This window comes from Lissotriton helveticus, chromosome 7, assembly GCF_964261635.1.
Source record: "Lissotriton helveticus chromosome 7, aLisHel1.1, whole genome shotgun sequence".
In the NCBI taxonomy this organism is placed as follows: domain Eukaryota; kingdom Metazoa; phylum Chordata; class Amphibia; order Caudata; family Salamandridae; genus Lissotriton; species Lissotriton helveticus.
The window spans coordinates 306931269-306954400 of record NC_136068.1 but is presented as its reverse complement, the minus strand read 5'-3'; the positions used below and the strand labels follow the sequence as shown (position 1 = coordinate 306954400).

General features: G+C 42.0%; 1 protein-coding gene across 2 annotated transcripts in view; it reads right to left on the bottom strand.

Annotated features, from left to right (window-relative positions):
• The window catches only part of SRC (SRC proto-oncogene, non-receptor tyrosine kinase), a 288579-nt gene that overhangs the window by 55131 nt on the left and 210316 nt on the right, over positions 1-23132 (bottom strand). For both annotated transcript variants that reach the window (XM_078652109.1, XM_078652110.1), the window contains exons 4-8: positions 19845-19944; positions 11487-11585; positions 9628-9731; positions 5109-5258; positions 4305-4460 (exon numbers count right to left, since the gene is read on the bottom strand). In XM_078652109.1, the coding sequence (XP_078508235.1) occupies positions 4305-4460; positions 5109-5258; positions 9628-9731; positions 11487-11585; positions 19845-19944 (609 nt within the window). The remainder of the gene's footprint in view (positions 1-4304; positions 4461-5108; positions 5259-9627; positions 9732-11486; positions 11586-19844; positions 19945-23132) is intronic.

The following is a 23132-nucleotide window of genomic DNA, read 5'->3' as shown; positions in this document are numbered from 1 at the left end:
TTGTCATCCGAATAAAGAAAGAATTATTATTATTATAGAGTTCAAGTTATGCACTTATTCATCTTAAAGTGTTCTGGCTCTCAACAACCTACAAAAACAAATTTGAATGCAGTTACCTTCTACTACAGAAACACAGTCCTCTTGGATTTAGGTTGTGTGTCAATACATACAGTAAACGTTGTACTGGTCATTCCTCCATACACTTACGATGACTGGACTCCACAACTGGGAAGTGTGCTTGGGGTTAGGCCAAATAGTGTCAGTGGAACAAACTGGCTTGTCTATGTCATCTGCACATTCCATTGCCATGAGTTTTGCATCACGCTCTAGATTTGCCATACATCTGATAGCACGAGAGAGAATTGCAAGTTACATGTGAGCTGATCAGTTTTGCTCTTTTATTTGGGCAAAGATAAAGAGTGGAAGTAAAGTGACTGGCGGTGGTGGCATCTGGCCAGTCTGCAAAGGATAATGCTTTTGGGGACCCTCCTGGATGAATTGTGGGTTGTTTAATCAGATGTCAGACTCTATTAGTTTATTATAGAGGCAATCTTGAACCATGGGTGTTATGCACTTGCGGGTCACCACACATGCCATTTTGGATTGGAACCTTACTTGGCCTTTATGGTCTGTCTGTCTGGATGTCCGTGAAAAAACTTGGAAAGAGGACAAATATATATTCGAGGTTGGCATTATCCGGGATGTCTCCTATATTGTGTGTATGATGTTTAGGACAAAGTAGAGATGCGCATTTTAGAATTATTGATTTGGTAGAAATGGCAATGGATGTTTTGATGCAGTCTTATTGTCGTTTTGGCACGAATCTGATTTATTCTCCAACAGTGGTTTTGTTTTTGCTTGTAAACTACTGTTATATAGGTGCCAAGTGGCACCTTGTCACGTCTAACATCTTCAGCTTGTGCCGTAATTTTATCCAACAACATGCATTCTGGGAGAGTGTAGTGTGGAGAATGGGGTAAGAAAAACAGGTAAGGTGAGAGGCATAAATGGTAAAGAATAACATAGCAACAGGCATACAAAAGAATATGCAAGTCACCTTGGTCTGTGGCTGTGTGCCTCGGTATGGTCAGAGACTCAGTAATTTGCAATAGCCTCATAATGGAAGGTTAAAGTTATTTTATCCCCTAAAGAGGTCATGTTGAAGACTAATGGTGCAAAGAAATTGCAAACCGAATACGAATTTCCGGCTGCACCGAAAATGAAACATGTGCTACCCTTAACTACCGAAACGACACAAAGTTACGTATGAAAGAATGGGATTCGTTTTCGCCAATAGATTCTGCCCAAATACATCACATTGATTTTAGAGTGGCTTCAATTTGATTCTACTTCGCAGAAGAGCAATGTAGGCTCTCTTATTTAAGACAAAATGGGATGGGTAATTCCATTTCATGGGAGATAGAAACATGTCAGGCAGGGTAAACACCTGCCGTATTTTTCATGGTCTGTTTAGAGGTATGTTGCTGTGTCCGTGAAAGCTTCAAGTGTCTGTTATGGATGCCACTTGTTCATAATTTTTCTGCAATACACGGAAAATCAAAAATCACCAGGAAAAATAAGAACCTGAATATGTCAACCATGCACAGACGGCCCTCGGGACTTGTGTCTGACTTCAGGAGAGGGATGGACAAGACACAGAGGAAACAACAAACGACACCCAAAAGAAAATACTACAGGAGGAGAATTCAAGACCCTACCACCAGATGGCGGACTAATGCCAAATAAGTTAATCAAGAAAGATTTACGCTAAAAAAAACTGCATAACAGGCTGCTCACACTAGTGTTCAGGGAGCTGAAGGCATGAGAAACAAGCATTGGAAATGCAATAGGTCTCGCAATAACGCGAGTCTGAACTATTAGCATTGTAAATGATAATGCCCTTTATTTTTGCGTTCTGGTTTTTGGAACATAAATAAAAGGCTTTGTCATTTACAAGGCCTATAGCTTAAATTTGCGTTAAAACGAGACCTATTGCATTGCAATGGTGGTGGTGCTGCTGAGTTTTCTCTGAATCTGCACTCTGAACCTGCACTCTGAATCTGCACCCACAATCTGCACCCACAATCTGCACCCACAATCTGCACCTAAAAAATTCAGCCTGCCTTCCACACCTTACTCCCACAGAAGTAACTGGGGAAAGGTATCGTAGGATGGTCATAGATAAGATGATGCACATCTCTCCCTTTAAAGAGATGCACAAATAAACCCTTCTTCTCGAAATCAAACAACTGATCAATCAAGTTTGGAATGTTCAAGGTCCCTCTTCTGCCCCCACCCTTAGATTGCAGTCTGTGTGTTTAAAAACAATTAGAACATTGGAAGTTGAGCGCTCCATTGAAAACAATGAAATGTTCTGGGATTCTACTGGGCAGTAGAAGCACGGAGCATCAACATTCCAATGTTTAACCAAGGCCCCACGGAGCCCGCAAGGATTTCAAGCCCCTCAGGCTCTGTGAGATCTTTGTTTTACAAATTAGAACATTCTGCCCTCTAGGGGCGGCACTTTCTAATAGCCTTAAAGCTCTCAGTAGTGGACTCTGCCGGCCATTAAATGCCCCTTCCTTGTTAAAGGCTCCAACGCTGGAGCAGCCCTATAATGGCCGGTAGATCCCGCTACTTCTGGCTCTAAGGCTATAGTAGCAGGACAGAAATAAAGATGCACTGCATTGGAAACATTCCTCAGACTCCCTTTTAATTTGTACATGTACTTGCTAGTAGGTAAAAATAATGCATGTACTTGGTGCTAGAAAGAAAGAATGTTTGAGGTGTGAACTGCACTTTGTGATTAGTGTCTTGAAAGAACTCCGGGTAGACCAAGGGTTAGCATGGAAGTGAGTGCTGTATTCCAACCTTGGGCTCAGACATTAAAATTAATTAAAGAGGAGAAAATAAAAGCACATGAAATCAACAAGTGCCAGGAATGTGTTTCATGCTAAGCATATTTGGAATGCCATAAAAGCTTTGGCAGGACATGACAGAATGTGGAACTGAAGATAAGTTATTTTGAACAGCATGGAGTAATCAAGTCCAACCATTATTTGTCTCATACAATATTATTGCCAGGAGGGCTGGGCTAGAAACCAGAATCATCCCTTTTTTTTTTTCTTTCTCTCTATCTTTGTATATTTACAGCGTTTTTGTTGTCATACGCTCCAACTATGCCCTGCTACCTCATACCTGTACTATACGTAATATTTTTGCTATGTACATGAACTTGATGATCTTCCACCTGCCTGTGTAAAGCGCTCTGTTATCTGCAAAGATCTTGTTCGTGCTATATAAAACTTTCAAAATAAAATAAATAAATAAATCCCTGGGAAAAATGTTCAAACCAGCCTTACTTTCACCAGGCAGTGACGGGATTGACCTATTCTGTAATGGTTGGGTTATGACAGTCCCTGTACACTGAAAGAAGCCCCTCGGCATACAGCCCACTATGGAAATTCCAGAGTGGCACAACAGAAACAAACGTAACCCTATTTGGACTTGTACTTGTTTTGACCATCTGTTTAATTACTTTTATATTATTGCCCGACCTCCTCAGATGTGTCCTTAAAATTGACCTTTTGTCCTAATGTTTACAGTACAAATATGGTATCCAGATAATGAACAGTACTACAAAATAATATTTTGTATTGCCACTACAAATTCTTACACAAAAGTAAAAAGATGGCATCTGCAAAAGATGGGGAAAACATATACTGCTCAGAAGGAGTGTTATCTAAATGAAGAAAACAATGTGTTCTCCCCACTCCTCTGTGAAAATCTAGTACATCCTAGTTTTCGAGGTAGAACCAGGAAGGTCAGGAGAAGGGGAAACTGCATTTCTATTATGATAACTCCAGCCAGATTTTCATGACCGAATTCACAACAAAAACCATAAAAGTTAAATAACCAACAAAGAGCCAGCAAACAGTGAGCATACACAGCAGAAAAACAGTGCATAAGTTAGAAAATATTCTACTTCTGAAACATGCAAACTCAAAATAATCTAGTAAAATAAATCAATCTTTAGACATGAGAAATAGAGATGCAGAATGGATTTTTGCTGCTAGGTTTTCAGATAATTCACCTCAACTATTCAGGTTAGCACATGCGTTCAAATTCGGACGTTTTACATTGTGCACAAACATTCTGGTCGGAATATGGAAACTTCACAATAATTTGTATTAGATTGAAACACACAATTTTCCTATACCCTACGAGCTCTGGTGATGGGCTCTGCAGCAGAGCACAGAGCCTTGCTGTCAACATAATTTTATTTTTAGCAGGTAAAAACTCACCCATCCACACTTCTCCGAAGCAACCCTGTCCTAGTTTTACTTCCAGGCGTAGAGATTCTCGGGGGATTTCCCAAGCATCCTTAGCTAGACCTTGAGTTTGAGGCTTCGCTGTTGGGCAAACATTGGTCAGCCGGTGGCACAAACCGTCAGCGTGTTCTAGATTGAATTAGGGAAGAACAGATGAGAGGGTGCAATGCCAAAAAGTATATATACAATAAATGGTCTGTTAATATCCAAATAAGTAGGGAACCAATGAGGCTCTGTTAGTGCTTTTTCACACACTTAACCACATACATACCTTGTAGCCAAAACAGACAATGCATCTCAGTCATACGTTCAGAATGAATACCATAAATGATGTGGCCTACACACCTTGCTTCGGCAGCTTTAGAAAAATAAAAAACGTATAGAGGGAATGTGAGATTTAATCTCAGCTGCTGGTAATCGCTCAGGGCTACATTCCTGTTGATAGTCTGGTTGCACACTACGCACCTCTAGACAGATACCAGCCATATGCGATTCAGACTTGGTTCTGATCCAATAGAAACAGTACAGGAAGAAATGCCAAGACAAGTCCTGTTTATTGTTCTCTGGGTTTAGAGTATGATAATTACTTTTCCTCACCTCATACTTTAGTTCCACCACTGAATATCAGCACATGAACCAAACTATGCACAGGCTTCGATAAATAAGTATACTATCCAATGCACAACACACTACCATAAGACCCAAAGAAATCTATTCAACTGAGTAATGCCAGCTGGGCTATCTACTAGACCAACCACAATTCTCCCCTTTACGTACTGGAGTAGTAGGCGACGAGCTGCTGCAGGCTGGTGAACTGCGTGCGTGACGTGATATAGAAGCCCCCGCTGTCCAGCTTCCGGATCTTGTAGTGCTTCACGTTAAGCCCTTTCGTGCTGTCAAAGTCCGAGACAGAGAGGCAGTAGGCACCTGTGGGCAAAGTTATAGTGTTACTCCTTCCGTATCAAGTAAGGGATTTTGTTAAAGATGGAGACAAAAATGAAACGGAGGGACACGACAGATGTCAGGGGAAGGAAGGAAACCTAAAAAAAAAAAAGCATACAGATGAATTCAAAGGGATGCACAAGTACAATAGGCGACTATAGGCACAGGTCAGTTGCCACCTGTGGTGTTACATGAAGAACGAGCCTGGAAGAACACACTCTTATTCTAGTGAGATCGCAGAGCCGGGTGAGGCTATCAAGCTTGATTACATGTTTGTGATCAGTAATTCCTCTTGCCCTGCTGCTATACCTACACGAGAAACAGTCACCTCCACTTACTTTGCCCCAAGTGGGCAAAAGAGGGTGCGTGTTAACTCGCATAGCGTTGACCACCACAGTGAGTGGCAGAAGGGTCACCTGTATTTCCCTTAATATGTTGTTAGGTGTCCCTGAAGTGCCTCTTGTGTTGCCCCTGCAGGTGAACCTATGAGGCAACTGTAAGCACAATCTCTGGTTGCTTTGTATGCTTAGTGCGATAAGGTCAGCTGTAGACGGCAGAAGATGGGCGCCTGAGGTGGCACACTCCATTACTGTCATCCAGTAATGGATTACTTTATATCTACCTTGTCACATTAGTGTTAAAAGAATAGCACGGCCCATATGTACGGCCTCAAAGTAACTTGCAATTTTAATGCCTCTGGAACAGCATGGCCATCCACCTCCCCAACGTCCAAGAAGTTTTACCCAGCAGCTGGACCAGGTGTGGGTTAGAACCTTCCACAGAATTTCTATGCTATGCTGGTACACTCAAATTACTTTCATATTTCACTATACTAATTCACCACTAATCCTTTGTGGGTTCCGGAGTAGCGGGCTACTCGCCAAAAAAAGTGCTTCAACACCCCATCAGGGGTAACATGCGCTATATAAATACAAACCTTTTTCCCTTTTCTATCCCTCCGCTATCCTTCTGAATCCAAATAACTGACTACCCTATCCACCACTCCAATTACCTTCATGTTTCACTATTCTAATTCAACACTAATCCTTCTTGGGTTCCGGAGTAGCGTGCTAATCACCAACAAGAGCTTTGACGCCTCGTCAGGGGTAGTAAGCGATATATAAATGCAATTAAAATACAATACAATACATGCAGTACTAGGTTAGCAATCTAATTTACCACACATACTAACATTAAACTGGGAATACGGGTGTTTTTTAGCTCGCTCATTTGTGGCACAGTACGTTATATGTCAATCACTGCTGCGCGCGCGCGCGCGCCTTTGGCACAATTTTCTTCCCATCATGAAAACCTTCCTCAAAACCCTTTTCATGCACAGCACAAAAAAAGAGAGTTGCAGAGGACAGATCTCTCCGAAGTGACAGGGAGGCTTTTGTGGAGCAGCGCCGGCAGCAAGCACTTCCGCTGCTGCCCTCTCCGCCATGAATCCCTTCGGTGCCCATCACAGAAGCACGAGGACCCCCTGGCACTATCGGAAGCGGAGGACAGCCCGGCTCCCGTTGCCATGGGTTACCCCGCCCTTCCCCAGCTCTGTGACCCAGTTTCCTCCGCATCTTCCACAGCGGCGCGCGCTGCAGTTGGCTGTGCTGCTGAAACCACACTTTGAAACTGCACCCAGCACCCACTGCGGCTGCTCAGGAAGTAGTGAAGACAGGTGCATCATGAGACAAGACTGGGAAGGATCACACTGACAAAGCACATTTCGGATTCAAAACTTGTGTGTCACACCAACAAGTGCATTTGTGAACCGTTGTCACAAATATATTAGGCACGATGCCTTTGAAAGGATAGTTGGAAGAAGAATGTCAAATGTTCTCTTGCTTGTTGTAGAAGCTGCCCCTGGAGAAGTTGGGGTGACTTCGAAATGCAATGCACCTGTAGGGTTTGTTCACGTTTTAAGTTTCTGAAGAGGCCAGGGGCATGCTTATCAATAGAACTTTAAATATATTCGTCTGTTTTTCATTTTTAATATGGCCCTTCTGTCTTAGTTTACTTTAAAATGTGTTCTAAAGCTGCCTATGACCCCTGACTGATAATTAAAGTGCTTTCTACTTATAATTACTGGTTTAAGTAAGTACAGAGAAAGGGAAAAACATGAGCTTTGGGTGAATTTCCTAATTTTTGCACCGACAGATATTAAAATGCTGGCTATGCCGGTATGAAAAAATCCCAGGTGGCAATCATGTGCGCAGGTGGGCGTGGGGTGAAGTAGCAATAGTGCTCATAACATTCCCTACTTACGGCTGAAACAAAATGTGTGTGGAAAGCCGACAAAAGTGTACAAAGCGTAACGCTACTCGTTTTTGTGTAGCAAACATTCGCCAGCTACTTTCATCTTAGTACTCAGTTACAGAACTTGTCTGTGGTAGTGGGTTTGCCCATGAGGCGCGGGCTCTGTGGGGTGGTGGGCGTGGACATGCCTGGCAGGCGTGGTGCGGATTCAGTATTGGGTTTTCCCCAAGGATGAAAGCCATAGATGGTCTTGCACCCTGCTGTTCAAAACCCCTGCATAGTTAGTATGTGTGGGCTATCTTGCGAGATGTACCACAATGCCAGTGCACGACTACCCTTCTCTGCTACTGGAATCAGGAAGAACTGAATCGTGTTCTACCAAAGGCCTTGTTGCATGCAGGCCTCGAGCGCATCTCTACAACCCCTGAAGCCTGTGAGTATTCTATATAACTCATAGTAGATGTGTCAGAAAGTTGAGGAGGGATGTAGGTGAGAATATTGATTCTGGTATGAAAAGGAGGAGTTAGGACACAGAGAGAAAAGTACGCAAGTACCACCTTACTTTGAGAATTTAGTCCTGTATAAGAGATTACGGTGACCTTCTTGGAGCACAGAGAGAGCATCCACTCCAAAGTGAATGGAGGGTATTCCTTCTGGGGGGGGTGGGAGGGTTTAGGGGGTGGAGAGACTGTCTACAGATTGGTACATAGAGCAAAAGACTCCTCGTGAGCATGCAGCAGGGATAGCTCTGGGAGTGACAGACAGCCAGTCCTGGGGTCTAAGGGGTCCCTTTTGTTGTGAGTATGGCAAAGACACCCGCCCATATATCTCAGGGTCTGACATTCAGCATCTTTCAGTGTCAGATGGAGGGTGGTCTAGGGTAAATTCACGAGTCCCAGTGAGGACTACAGGGTACTGTGGACTGAGGTGTCTGTGAGAAACCCTAACCTCCCGCTACAGGAATCTGGAAGCGTTGAATTGAAAAAGATGGAGTCTGCAACATGCCAGTGCCGGAAAAAGTGAGGGCAAGCAGGGATTACAGATCTGAAGCCTATTTTGTGGCACTGATCTCAATATTTCTGAAGAGACATTGTCCGTTTAGAAGTATAGCATCCCTGCAGGGCGTTAAGTGGGCCGGGTCTCACCGGTGCTAAGCACCAGCAGTTTTTTAAAGGGGGCATCGAAACGGGTCTCGACTGGGCTCTGTTTTGTGCCCTGGCACAGGCAGTCAGTTTTTTCCAGACTGCAGTAACACAGCCACATCGATCTGCGCACGATCACACTGCTCACTTCTCACTAGTGGAAAAGTTACGACATAATGTCATGCCAGGTGAGCATTGTAGGGGAAGGGAAATCCTTTTGAGAGAATCCTATTCTCCATGGAGTTCCCTTCTCTTTTTGAAACTCAGGAGCAGCAACGTTGTCGTGGTGTCACCAAGGCTTTAAGTGGAAGCTTTTTCAACATTATATACAAGCCATAGTTGTTGCTCATTTATCTTATGCAACTAACAACCACTGACAAAGCCAATCGTCCTGACTTGTTGCAGGTATGATGTTACTAGATTTATCATATATCTGGATGCAGTGACAGAAACAGCAAAATACAAGTCAGGCGGCACACTATGCCGAGCACAGATTTTTAGCTTACGTGTTTAAGCCGCGCCTCTAATTACATGACCACGTCCCTTTAAGAGACCCCCCCAGTTTTTTCATCCCACTTTAAGCCCTACATCCCTGCTAGGAACAGATGGTTCTGTTTAATATGGCTGCATTATTACTACCTATTAAAACTACACTCTGAAAACAATCCCATGCAGATAGTATACCAAAGACTTGAGCTGTCAGTATAAGAAACATTACCAACACCTCTCAGTATGGGACAAAACATTCCTGGTGTAAAGAATGATGATATCACTGTGTCACGGATAAAGCGATGCGGGTGAATGAAAAAAAATACTCGACCAGCCCATCTTTCACATGTATCCTTTCCAGCCTTAAAGAGAGCAGAATTTAGACGATGCACATAGAGACTGACCATGTAGCACAATCTTTGGCACTTTATTTCTCGAATGACGAAGGACTGGAAGACAATTTTGCTCACCTTTTGTCGTTTCACTTTCCCGAACCAGGAAGGTTCCGCGAACATTCTCCTGATTCAGTAGTAATCTCTCAGACTCTCGCCGAGTGATCTTTCCAAAGTACCACCTGAAAAGTCAATGATAACAACAGTCAAACGAATAACACGCTTGCAGAATCAGCAGGTGGCAGAGCGGATAGGACTCTTCAAAATTCTCTAGGACATTATCCAGATCACCTAACTTTGAACTAAGAAGCAGCCACACCATGCATATTAGGAATACCAAAAGGTTCTAAGATAAACAAGATCACGTCATGTCACCAAGCAATGCTGTACAGCATCCTTTTACAAAACACACAACACCACAGCACTTTGTCACACAACCTCCACCAAGTTAGAACATTAAAGTGATTGCTCCTACCTGAGGAACAAAAAACTGTCATGCATTTTAGGCACCGAAACATAAAACATGGAGCATACATCATCCAACTTATGCTCTTCTACAACTTAAGAGAAACAAAACAAACGCCATGCAATCCATGTGGTCCAAAATCTTTCTGCGAAACAGGAAATCATGTCACCCATCCACACCATGCAGTCCTTCATCTTCTTTTGAAACAGGAAAAAATAGCCAAGTCATGCAGTACAACAAATCCCTGTAAAACAGCAATGGAATCCAAAGCATGCAACCCTACAACTACCTGAGACAGGAAATTACATCAGTCACCTAAACCATGTTTTCCTACACCTTCCTGTGAAACAGGAAATTAAATCAATGATCAACGCCGTACCGTCCTATGTCTTCATATGACATAGGATATAACATGCATATCACTGTCCCGCCCCTTCCTGTAATACAGGAACACCACCAAAATCATTAATATCCAGACCACCTGAAACAAAAAAATGTTTTCATTGTAAATCCACTTCGTCCTGTAAACGGGTGCTAAGCCGCAACTTATGTCCAAACCATGCTTCCCAACAATGCTCAGTAAAATAGAAAAATTCTTCACCCAATGCATGCTGTCCTACAACTCTCTAGGAAAATGGGAATCTGTACCGTTCACGTCCATACTGCTCAGAGTTAGAGAGATCCCGTGAAACAAGACACACAAAAATAAAATATATCTAACCATATTTTGCCCTAAAGAGGAAACAATATTTAAAAAAACAACTGCAAGCTGAACCACGCAATTACTAAATGATGAAGTGAAAATTTGCAACTCCGACAGTTCCAACATTTTCGGGAAATCAGAAAGGGACATCACCGCACCAGTGTTGTCCCAGTTGTGAATCAGAAAACGTTAAAGACTAAATTCTACTTCAATTATATTTACTAAAATAAATGTGACAGAAAATGGGAGGGGTATCAATCTAATCAGGCATTTCATGAAGTTTGAGGAACAGATCTGCGCTCTCAGACAACTCACTTCCTGACAGATGAATAATAGTGCCTCAAGGGTTGTGCTTTTAGATTGCAGAGTTGGTAAAAGAACCAGTTTATACTTGCCTGCGTCTGAAAACAATCAGATTTTAAAAGAACACCGTGCAACTTTTCGGTCATTGGAATGCACTATAGAAATTGTACTTATTTTGGAGGTGGGGTTGAGGCGGGAAGGCTAAGCCGAAGGGGGCGATTTAGTTTTTTTTTTTTTGTTTTTTTTTTTAAGTTGTCCAAATTATTGGGCCTTATAACTTTCCGTTTGAAAGCTTGCAAGCTAATCAAGGTCCTGTGCCTTGGGCATACAAGCACCACATACTAAGGAGAGACACTCAATTAACATAAAATCACAGCTGAAGGCAGCTAGCAAATGAAAAGCTTCCTTTCCGAAACGTCTGGACATCCATCCCATCGCTAAATTCCTCTTAAGCAAGGTACTTACTCTTCTGCTTGTATTGAGTCGGAGGGGGCCACGTAGTTGCTTGGTATGTACCCAGTCTGTCCAGATGTCAATGAGCGGGCCAACCACCAATCACCTTCCCTGTGACAGAAAACAAAAAGAATTAGCACAATGAGAAAAGTTCTCGCACATTCAGTATGTTAACCTTTCAAAATGTCTTTGCTCTTCATCAGGGACTAAGACGTGGGCAAAATAGACCCTTTGTCCTTCCCAGAGTTCAGTGCAGCGTCAACTCTAGCTCACAACGTAAAAAAAGCATTGGCAAAGCCAATAGGTTCAGCATTGGCATCCAGCCTTTTGGTACAGACAAAGGTTTTTGCAAGCGTATTATTTGAAGGGGTGTTGGGCCCACAAACTAATATTAAGTTGGGTAGAAGCAACAATATTTTTGGGCCTCACAAATCACACATTGCCTAGAAGTCTCTGGCACTTAAATGATTTACTTTGTGTGTTGATGTTCTCTTTGTGAAAGGGCTGAATGCTATCACCGACACTGAAGTTAGTCAGTGGCTGGTGTGGGCTGGCCCATTGACCATGCTGTACACTGTAGTGGGTGGAAAAAATTGTGAATGACACAATAACAGATCAATGAATGGAGAGGGCTGACTGAAAGCCCCTTTAAGAACATTAAACATATCATTTTATTAAAATCAAAAGGTCTTGGCTAACTCCAGACCTAACAATTAATGTGAAAGGACAAGAGTCAAGTGACACTTCAGTGGGTAACTCTTAAGCTAGAAATAACCTTTGAATACTAGACATAATCCACGCTAGGTGTTCCTGGTGGCCCAGGTAGAGGCACCAAGATACATAATTTGAAGATCACTAGAATGAAAGGGAGTGGGAGGTCACACTAGGAGCAGTAATGCGGATAGGTATTCAAACTTCAGACCAAACAAGGAAACGCATCCTACACTCTTGATATCTTAGGCAATATTTATTATTTGGAAGCCACTGTGACGCGTTGGCCGAAACCCGCAATTTTGGTCCCACGTGTGACCTTTTATGAACCTCTACCAATGTAGCAGGAAAGGGATGTTCTCTGTAACGAAGTTAATTTGGTAGGTACTGTAAAGTCTAACAATTAACCGGGCGTTATAGAGGAATTTTGTAAGAGTCTCCATTATTACAAGCTAGCATGATTTCAGCAAAGGACCTGGGGAATGAGTTAGAGTTTGCTGAATTCTGTGGGGGTGGCAGTGGAGGTTTATTTATTTTTGGGGGGTTGGAGTGGGGATTACTTGCACCGAACTCCCACAATTCCTGCACGAATGGAATGCTTTTATACCATGCAGAATTCCGTGCAGTATTTGCAAATCAAACAGAAGGCTAATGCTATGCTTAGGTACAGGACAAATTCCAGCCATGCAACCAAGATAGACACCTCCGAATCGAGTGTTAAAATATTTGAAGGCGACGGGGTTACGGCTGGGTTAGGAGTGAGGTTTAACCCCTTCCATGCTGATGACGGCCCCCGTCTGTCATGCATCACGGTGGGTGTGTGCTGATGACGGCGGGGGGCCGTCTTGATCCCGCCCACTCTTTAAAACGGCCGCACAGCGCGAAAATTCACCGCGCATGCAAGGGGTTAAGGGGCAGAAAGTCGAATTCAAGGTGCTGGAAGATCAGGCACGGTAAAGACATTATACCTTAGTCTACTGCCCTGAACTACACAGTCTCCAATCCCAAAAAGAGCAGCTGGGATTCACACATTAGATAAGTGGTTGACAAACTGTTTAGAACCCCAACCCCCATTTTAGAAAGAGAAACGTGTGAGACCCACCGTGCTTCAAAGGATACGAGGCAGGTGATATTTTAATGTAACTAATGCACTGTATGGTAGCGCACTGTCGTTTACAGACAGCACATTTTATATTTAAAAGGCCACTAAAATTGCACAGACACACAGTTTTACTGATAAAAATGTACTGCACACAAATGATGTGTGGAGATTGGGTTTCAGTGAACATTTATCATTTGTGCATCACCAAGTAAAGTGTCTTGATTTGTCTTGATCCCATTAAACTTTTTCTACCATCACACTTTGGAATTACAAAAAAATATGCTTCATTTATGCTTTCCTAACTGCTGAATTTGTACAGTGTATTTACATGTGGTTATGTGTTACAAAGAATGACATCCTTCAGCCTTTCCTTTCTCACACCTGAACCCCAGGAAGATGGCCACACAATTCACTTTCATGTCTGTAACTGCTAAGTGATAGGAGTTTGTAAACACCAATCACCATGTTAAAAAAACACAATTTGTCAGAAGACATAGCTTGACATTAGACCGGTCTCTTTAAAGAGCAGCAAATGTGCAGGATAAATACACAATTTGATGGATCTTTATTTATGGGTTCGACTTTCGCGACCCATCAAAAACAGTTCACAACTCACCAGTGGGTCGCAACCCATGGTTTGGGAAATACTACATTCGATGGCACAGTATTTCTCACTGCATCAACAGCAAGAGTCCAATTTGCGACCCAAATCAGATTTGAATCCGAGACACCACGTGCTCCCCTTAATGCAAAAGCTGCCCATTCTCAGATGCATTCTACAGGGCATGGGTAGGAAAGGCAAGATGTCAATAAATTAATAAATACTGGGCCTGAAATCAACCATAACCCATGCACTAAAGGGTATACGAGAGTAGGACTCACTGGACCTGATCGGTTACAAAGGCTGAAACTTTGTGCAGATAACAGAAAAGGGAGCACAGGGAGGGGTTTGCCCTGGATCGCACAGCTGGTAAAACCACAATTAAAACACAACTCGTCTCATGGGTGCTAGATGGACTGCCACGACCCCAAATACATAAAACATAAAACAGTTGTGGATGAACCAGCTTCACGCGGCTGGGCCTTTGCTATACTCCAATTCTTGGAGAAGGGGTTCCAGTGAAGGGGCTACTCCACCAGCTTTGTAAACACCCACTTTTCTTCAGTAGCTATGCAAGGATGCCATGAGCCATGGGACAAGCATGGAAAATGGCCCCTTTGACTACTGTTGGAGGTAGTAAAATCAGTGATTAGCTAGGTTCAGTGGATTCCTGGGGGTTTAGGCCCCGGTGCCACTGCACCCGCTGCCCCCAATGCTTTTATTTAAGGCAACAAGAACCATTAAAACAGCAAGAACATACAAACCTGACATCCACCTTTCTCCTAAATGAAGGCCAGCAGCAGCAGAGAAGGGAGAGAAGAGGAAAGCAGGCAGAGAAAGAGAGAGAGCTTGTGTTAGCGAGGGAGGCCAGAACAGCTGGAAGCAATAATTAGTGAGTAGTCCAGACACACAAATCCGGTAATTCACAGGTGTTCACTTGAGGTTGCATAATTCACGGGTGCGATGCCAGACCCTGGAATTAAAGGACTCTTTTTCACACCAAGAGCAAGGCCGTGATTACTAAGGACGGGGTTGGATGGACATGCTAGAAGCCATGCCGGCGACAGCAACGGTGTGGCTTTTCGATAGAATACCCACCTTGCGCCCTTTTGAGGCCTTCGCCACATTCCTATTTTCCAACTGGGGCAGTAAGCGGGCTTTACCTCCGCTTTAAGACGGTATTAACTTATGACAGTCAATTTTTTTAGTTTTCAGTTTTGTTATTTCAAGCATTCTTTGATAACGCTTTGGGACTAGTTTAGAGGAGGTGGACAATGAGGACTTGGAACAACCACACTGCATTTAAAGAGCAGAACGTGTATCTGTCTATTCTGGACGGCCCATGCAAGTGTGCTCATCCTACAGTGGCCTTCACTTCTCCATTTGATAAATATATGAACTGGAGGTGCCCTCAAACTGCCCTCAATCAGGGTCAGGTAGTCAAGAACATTTTGGTGACTGGTTTGGCTTCATAAGTGGACATGTTTGCCCCAAGAATTAAGATTAATGGCCAGTCCCAATAATGTGCGACAGTAGGTCAGAAAATAACTAGGTGACGCAAAATGTACCTGCACAAAAAAGAATAAGTAAAAACACCCTTCAAAAAAAAACAGGAAATAGAAAATGTAATAAGCATTGGTAAAGGCAGCCGTTTTGATATTTGTATGCTATGCTATTGGCTTTACCAGAGCTCTTTTGAATACTGGGGAGCAAGAAGAGACAAAAGCATCAGAAAATGTATATTCTAGTACAAAGGATTTTTTGCATCCATTTTCAGATGATTTTGATAGCCCTTCTTCCCTAGAGCTTCACACTGCTGACCGACTTAATGTATTAAATATGGTGAACATGTTGATACCGTACACCAATATTGTGGGTGAATTACCATTCCAAGATGGCTGCTGAGTTTCTAATAACTCAGACAGGGGAGTTTAAGTGGGTAAACTGCAGACAAAAGTCCGTTTCTGCCCATTGGTTTCTAAAGCACAAGCAAGCTGGAAGCAGCACCTGCTGCGATCAGCTCTTATCCCGGTCAAGAAAAAACAGAGGGCACTCCGTATTCCTAAGGAACTAGGGTAATAAAGCAATAAAGTAGAACAATGTTCCATTGGGAATAATATAAATACATGCAATACATTCGCAGGGATTAACCAAATCAAAACTGGCTATGACAACAAATAATATGACATTTTGAATTATTCATAGCATTGCATGATTAAGCTGACAATTTCAGAGCATGAGAAAAGCTGCTACAAGTGAGAATGCAGTGAAAGTGACAATGTGAAAAAATGTGTGAAAAAACAGCCAGTGACCATAGCCAAAGGAGAAAAATTTCTTAAAGTGGACATAAATTAGAGGGTAAACAACACTATCAAGAAATAACAAACAGTTTCACAAGGTCAAGTCATTTAATGCAACTGTGGAATTAAAGTCACAAGGGAACAGACAATCAATGTCTTAGATTTTCCATGCAGTTCCAGGATGTTGGACTCATACACACCCGTGTTAGAGACGGATATTCAAGAGACCCTTGGTGTTTATATATTGGTAAGCCATTGGTTGTCTGTTCCCTTGCGACTTTAATTGCCGCTTGTGCCCTGTTGCGTCAGGTTTCTACATTTTCTGTCTGGAGGAAGACCCTGTTAAGTAACCTTTTGGGGTCAAAACTTCGACTTGTACATCTCAACCACACTTGCATTAAGTGCCTGTACCTTGTGAAACTGTTTCAGTCTCTAATTTCTTGAGAAGGTAGTTTACCCTCTAATTTATGCTCAGTTGGTCGAGAAATTTTTCTTCTTGTAGCAGCTCCTCACACTCTAGAATTTTTCACCTTATTCATGCAACGCAATGAATAATTTAATCCAAATTTTTAATTATTTGTTATCCTAGCAGGTTTTGATTTGGTTAATCCCTGCAAATGTATTGAATGTGTTTAAATGATTACCATTGGAACATTGTTCTAATTTCTGGCCATCTCTCATCCAGAGCAGAGCTGGCAAACTTAAGAATGTCAGCTATGCTTGACAATACCCGGTGTCCAAACATCCTGGTATGAGCAACTTCCCGGTCTATTCAACTAGTTACTGCACAGCACTCCCAACCGTAAACTGCTTTGGGGTTTATACAGAAAGCCAAAGCGATTTTTATTGCATTGGCGAATTTTGACCAGTTGGCGGCCCGTGCAGGTAATCGCTTACCTGCACGGAGCGCAAGCCTGCACGGAGCGCAAGGTAAGTGGTTTTATTTATTTTACATTCCCTATCCCATTATTTGTCACTCCCCCCAACACCCCTGTCCCGCCTCCCCACGGCATGGGCCACCACTGATTTTGGCTAGTCAATATCTGGACTGCATTCCAGTGGGAAACACACTAATCCGTGTGCACTAGAACATTGCTCCCTGGCTTTCACTTCTACTAGGGAGCTTCCGAACTACAAGGAACCAAGACCTTCTCAACAACAGCTGCAATAAATGAAACTGAACATTACTGCGTTTCTTCATATGAATTTCATTCCTTTTGCAGATTGTAGATTTTATTTAATCATTTTAATCCAGCACAATAGATGGAACAACCTCACATGCTTGGATCACAAGTGGCCATCAAAATAAATACCCTGTGCAGCAGTGCTGCATGATGTGCAGTTCCTGGTCCAGGGTAGGGCTGACAGCTCCCTAAGCATCCAGGGGAGGTTTAAAGGTATCTTGAAGAGTAATGAGCCCTGGCGAGGAAGACCAATGCTAGGCAGAGGCAAGAGGAGACTTTTGAACGGCATTATAAATTGCACCACAGTTCATTGCCTCAATCAGCTTTCTGGACCCTATCCAGATTTCTGGAATTTGGCTGCACGGTCGGAGGAGCGAGGGGATCCCAACCTAAGATTAGACCACCCAGTAAGAGAAATTAATTTCAGCAACTGGGAGTCTCTTGACAAGTACTACGTTGACAGGCTAGCATAAGAACGAAGAGAACAGGTTCTCCAAACACATGCAGGAAAAGTAACACCTCAACCTTTGTTTCACCTCAAATCTTGGGTGCTTTCAGTATGAATAACAAAAGTAAATACGTTTTAAAAAGTCGTCCCATCAGTTGCAGGCTTGCCTTGTGCAAGGCCTTGAAGGCACACCCAGTTTTGACTTCCGGTAGCAAATAACTGCATATGTTTGAATTGAGTCAGAGTGAAGAGCACAACCAACGCCTGAACAATATCGCCCAGGTTAGAAGGTGCACACCGCCCCTGAACATTATAAATATATACTTAAGCCACAGTTGAGGGTAACCAAATAGTCCGCTTCACCATCTAGCATCAGTTGGAGAGGAGAGGCCAAGGCACACAAAAAGGTCCTAAGTGCAGAAAGTCAAATAAATCTAATTTTTTTTAATGCCCATTTCCTTCCTGCACACTGAAACAGGATTCTCGAGAGTTCTCGGAAGACCGGACGTGTTTGTCATAAACTCTCCCATATCTCTGCCAGCTGGGCTCCGCCTTATTGTGAGGCAACATCAGGAGTTCCAAACGGGCATGAGCCGGGCACGGCACAGCACCTTCGTAGAGGTGTTTATGAAATGTAGCAAGCAGCCCCACACCCGCTAAAGACAATCACTGGTTTCAAACGCCTAATTTATACACAGACATTGGGTCACACAAAGAAAACCTCGTCATTCAATAACATTTTGCCTGACACAGACATTCTAGCTGCAGCATTCCTCTATTCCACCCATACTCCTAGGTGGAATAAAACACCTGAAATTCTCAAATATTTCTGAACATGGATGGCGGTTGTTGCTAGGCTTTGCACCAATTGGTCCATGAGAGGTGACATGTTTTTAGACACCTTAGCACAATATTCCCCAACTGCCCTCTTTTGTAAAGTTGTATCCATTACCTTAGTAGCAGATCACACATGGCAAGTGAGGGGCAGAACATCTATGGAGCAGAGCACAATGAAGAGAAGCAAAACAAAGCCGCATAACAGAAGATTTCTTTCTTATCTATGTGCACCATGGAAGCAAAAATGCAAGTCACCCCAGGGAACATCATTACAATCCTCCCATGCCGCAGGCAATAGATCTGATGTAACAGTGTCAGCAATCTCCACCCCTGAGGTCACGTGATTTGGGAATTCATTTCTTAGCTAGTTATATTTTGAGCCCACGCCCACTTTGCATAAAACCTGGAACAAATTAAATTTCCAACTGAAAAACAGCAAAGTTCATTTTGACCAGAATTATGTCCTGCTCAGAACGTGAGAGTTAAGATTGTTTTTTTTAGCTTTGGTTGAGTCAACTCTCTTTCTTAAAAGTTATATTTGTTGTGACTGGCCACTTCTTAACACCCGCTACCTCGCTCTGGTAAGGATCTACACTTGTAGCCTGTAAATGCATCTCAAAGCATACCCTGTACAACCCACTGATGTTCCAATGCTAAAATCCTCTACGAACCCACGCAGAGTATTTTATCTACACTTACGATTCGATCAAATAAGGAAATGTATGGAATCTAAATAGCCACTGATAATATTGCCACCAGAGTGCCCAGCCCAGTTTATGATGCCGTCCACACTACCCTAAGTTTATCCATTAGTCCAGGACCCTGCATTTCTGTAATTGCCCAATCTTCCTCAACTCCATTATCAATAATTTGCACAGCTCAAGACAAAACCATGCATCCCCACCAACCACCTACAACTCACCCAGGAATTTCAATAGCAAAGCCCTGTATGTGTGACCAATGCTCCGATAGCAGTTCCAGTACTAGAACCCAACACAGTTCCGAATATTATCCCTTCAGGTGGGTAGCTAGTCCAGTGTCCGGATACTGCACAGCTCTCCTGGGTTCAAAGTCCCTCAGTATTTTTCTTAACTACCCACCCAAGTCCTGCGACAGCATCCAACAGTAGAGTGGAAGTTCCAATGGTAAACCCACCTCCAGACTGACACTTTACCGTGATTACTTACGTGTTGTTCACCACCTGCAGGCGCTCCCCTTTCCGGAAGGATAGGTCCGACTCCGTCCTGGATTCATAGTCGTATAGTGCCACAAAGGTGGTGACGCCACCTGAAATGACACACAAAGAAATTATTGGGAGCTACTATGGCCGGTTGAGAAACTATACCGCATAAATGGCAACGTCAATAGTAATGGTCACCGCCATTAGTAAAAATTGTGAGGATTTAACGGCCAAAATTATACAGTCCCCTATAGCCTTTCCCCTAGGCTTGGATGCTGCTATATATATATATATATATATATATATATATATATATATATATATATATATATATATATATATATATATATATATATATATATATATATATATATATATATTTATATACACATATATTTTTTTTTTATTTATTTATTTATTTTATTTTTTTTTAACGGCCAGTCCAGCCGTGGAGAGTGCATCACTGTATCACAGGGTCAGTTGGGACAAAGAAAGCCAGTTGTAATTATGGTTTTGTGGCGAACTGCAATAAGACAGTTAGTGGTAAGTCCACTGGGGCGAGTTATGAATATAATTAAGGCTTGACACACCAAACACAAGGAGGGTGAAATTTGTTTTTGTCACAGGACTGCAATACCCCAATTTCCCGCTTCACTTGGTGTAGGTATCTTCTATCACATCTGATCTTCTATTTCCGTCACCTAGGGGTTGTGTTTGTATGTTATTCGCCCAGCATTCAGGTGCTTTTTTAACACCCTCTATATTAAACCCCATCACATTTTTCTAGTTTCTCAACACGGTATACTGGTGGTTTAGGAGTGATGAGTGTTTGTGTAATTTTACCACACACTTTGGGAGACATAATAGTGAATGTTTTTGATAATAAAATTACAGTGTTTTTAACTGTACAGCATAGAACCTTGCCCTTAAACACAATATTGTATTATTAAAGATAAACCCCCAGACCACCCCTAAGATGGAATATGTATTTTTTTGGTCCTGAAGAAGGTGATATTAATTTGGTTTCACCGAAACGTGCATAGGACAGTGACACACATCTGAGAGCCCCACCCAAGAATCGAGTCAAGAGAGAACTATCTATAATCAAATTGATGGACTTGTGTTTGCGTTTGGACTGTGGAATTTATTGACAAATGACACATAGAACTAGTGAGTAGGACTCTTGCTCAGATGTGTTTTTATTGTGAATTTGTTTGTGTGGTATGATAGTTGGTATGTATGAGGGGAATAAAAGGTGAGAATGGAAGAATGTTGGAGTAATTTTGGGGGTTACCAAAATACAAATCACTGTTTAGAATAGTCAAAGAATGTCTTCTTATTGAAATCATAATGTGATTTTGTTTTGTGAAAAATCTGATTGCCAATATAAATCCAAAAAGTGTGAACATAAAAAAATTATATATTAAAATATTTTTGATAAATAAACAACGTAAAAGAAAGTTAATTTCTGTGTTTCTGTGCTGCAAGGTAAATATTTTGATTAGAGTCACTACCATTTTAGAATTTAGACGGGCTTGATAAGAGGTTGTTCTCTTTGTATGTATCCCACCCTCAACACAAAAGGTCTCAGCTGTTGGTACAGACGAAACGTCATCATTTAGAACCTCGTTCCCACAAGGTATGCAAGGTACTGACAGCTGATTATGATCCGGGGCGGACGATCTCCCTTGCCTATAAGGCTTTGATCTTTCAAAGTTTTTGAATCCTCAAGCAATTAATGGGGCATTTGTGTATAAGAATCCATGCCTTAGGATTGGTCAGGAGCACCTTTATGCAATTCCACTCAAGGAAAGGTCTGGTTGTCAGAGAGGTAGGAACCATTAAAGGCCATATAGGTCAGATTTGCCACTACATCTCCAAGGAGACCAGTGGAGAACAACCAATCAGGTCTATGAAGGGTGACAAGAACTTACAGATTTGGCCATGGAAACCAAGGTGTTAAAGCCAGTTCTAAGATGTTATTAAGTGCTCCAACTCCATCACAACCCACTTCATCAAAGTGACCTCTCAGATGGACCAGTTAAAAGGTAACTGCACCATCTTCCAAAAAGCACGGGAATAGTGTAACACCAGGCAAATTACATTCCATGGACAAAGGGTACGCTACCACTACATCGCAAATTTACGCCGTGGGACTTTGCATTGTGGTCTTTACATTGGAGGTATATTTTTCAATACCTTACATCGTAGTAGTTTACTTTTCATGAAAGTATTTTTTAAATTTTAAAGTCACTACAATATTTATTTATTATTATTTATTTATAATATACATGTGCATATGTATAAATAGCCAGATTGGTGGAATAGAAGCTGTTGAATATAAACCTTTCCTGAAGAGCAGGCGGAAGTAAATAAGCCTTGAAATGTTAATACAGGCTAGAACTAGAAACCTGTGGATTAAAATGTATGGGGAGGTGTGTTTTTCTAGTAATTTGAAGCATAATATAATTCTCAAGGGCTAGAAATAGTTAGAGAGATATATCTTCATAAGTGCAGCAACCCCTTTCCACATCTTTTTACTCAGTCTACCCATCTTCTCAGTTGCTTTATGGCTCACACATTTTAAAACAGTAACAAATTGGTAGAGAATATATATATATATATATATATATATTATACACACACAAACATATATACACACAAACATATACGCACACATACATATACACATATATATACATACACACATACACATAGTTTTTTTAAAAAGTTAGTGACAGAGCTAGGCATGCTAACATGCTAAGATTGTGCCTTATATTAAAAAAAACTAGCAATTCACTGAAAACAAAACACAGGTTGATGTGACGCTATAATTCGGTGCTGAATTTGACAAAAACACTAGTATTTAAAAACTAAAGAAAATTCAAAAATTCACCAGTTATAGTTTACTGAGCTCTCTATATCTTGCACCTAAATATTCACTGCTTAGGACCTCACATTATTACATCACCCTGGCTCACAGCAGCCGACACATGTCGACTACAAAGTTAGCTATTGGCGTTCGCCAGGACAATGTTTTGGGTTTGCTGATAGTAAATTAATGGCCTGACAGGCTGTTGCCTAGTGTAAACCTTTGTTTGCTGGGCCATGAGCGTCCTTAAATGGTATGCTTCAGTCTCGATTGATATTGCACTGGAAACTCAAAATGCACAAAGTGGGGTATTAGGTATTTGTATCCAATACTGATGCTAGGACCATCTATCACACAATAGGCTGTATTTTCCTTAGGCACTCAGTTTAATGCTAGGATATTAACTGCTTGAGGCACATCTAC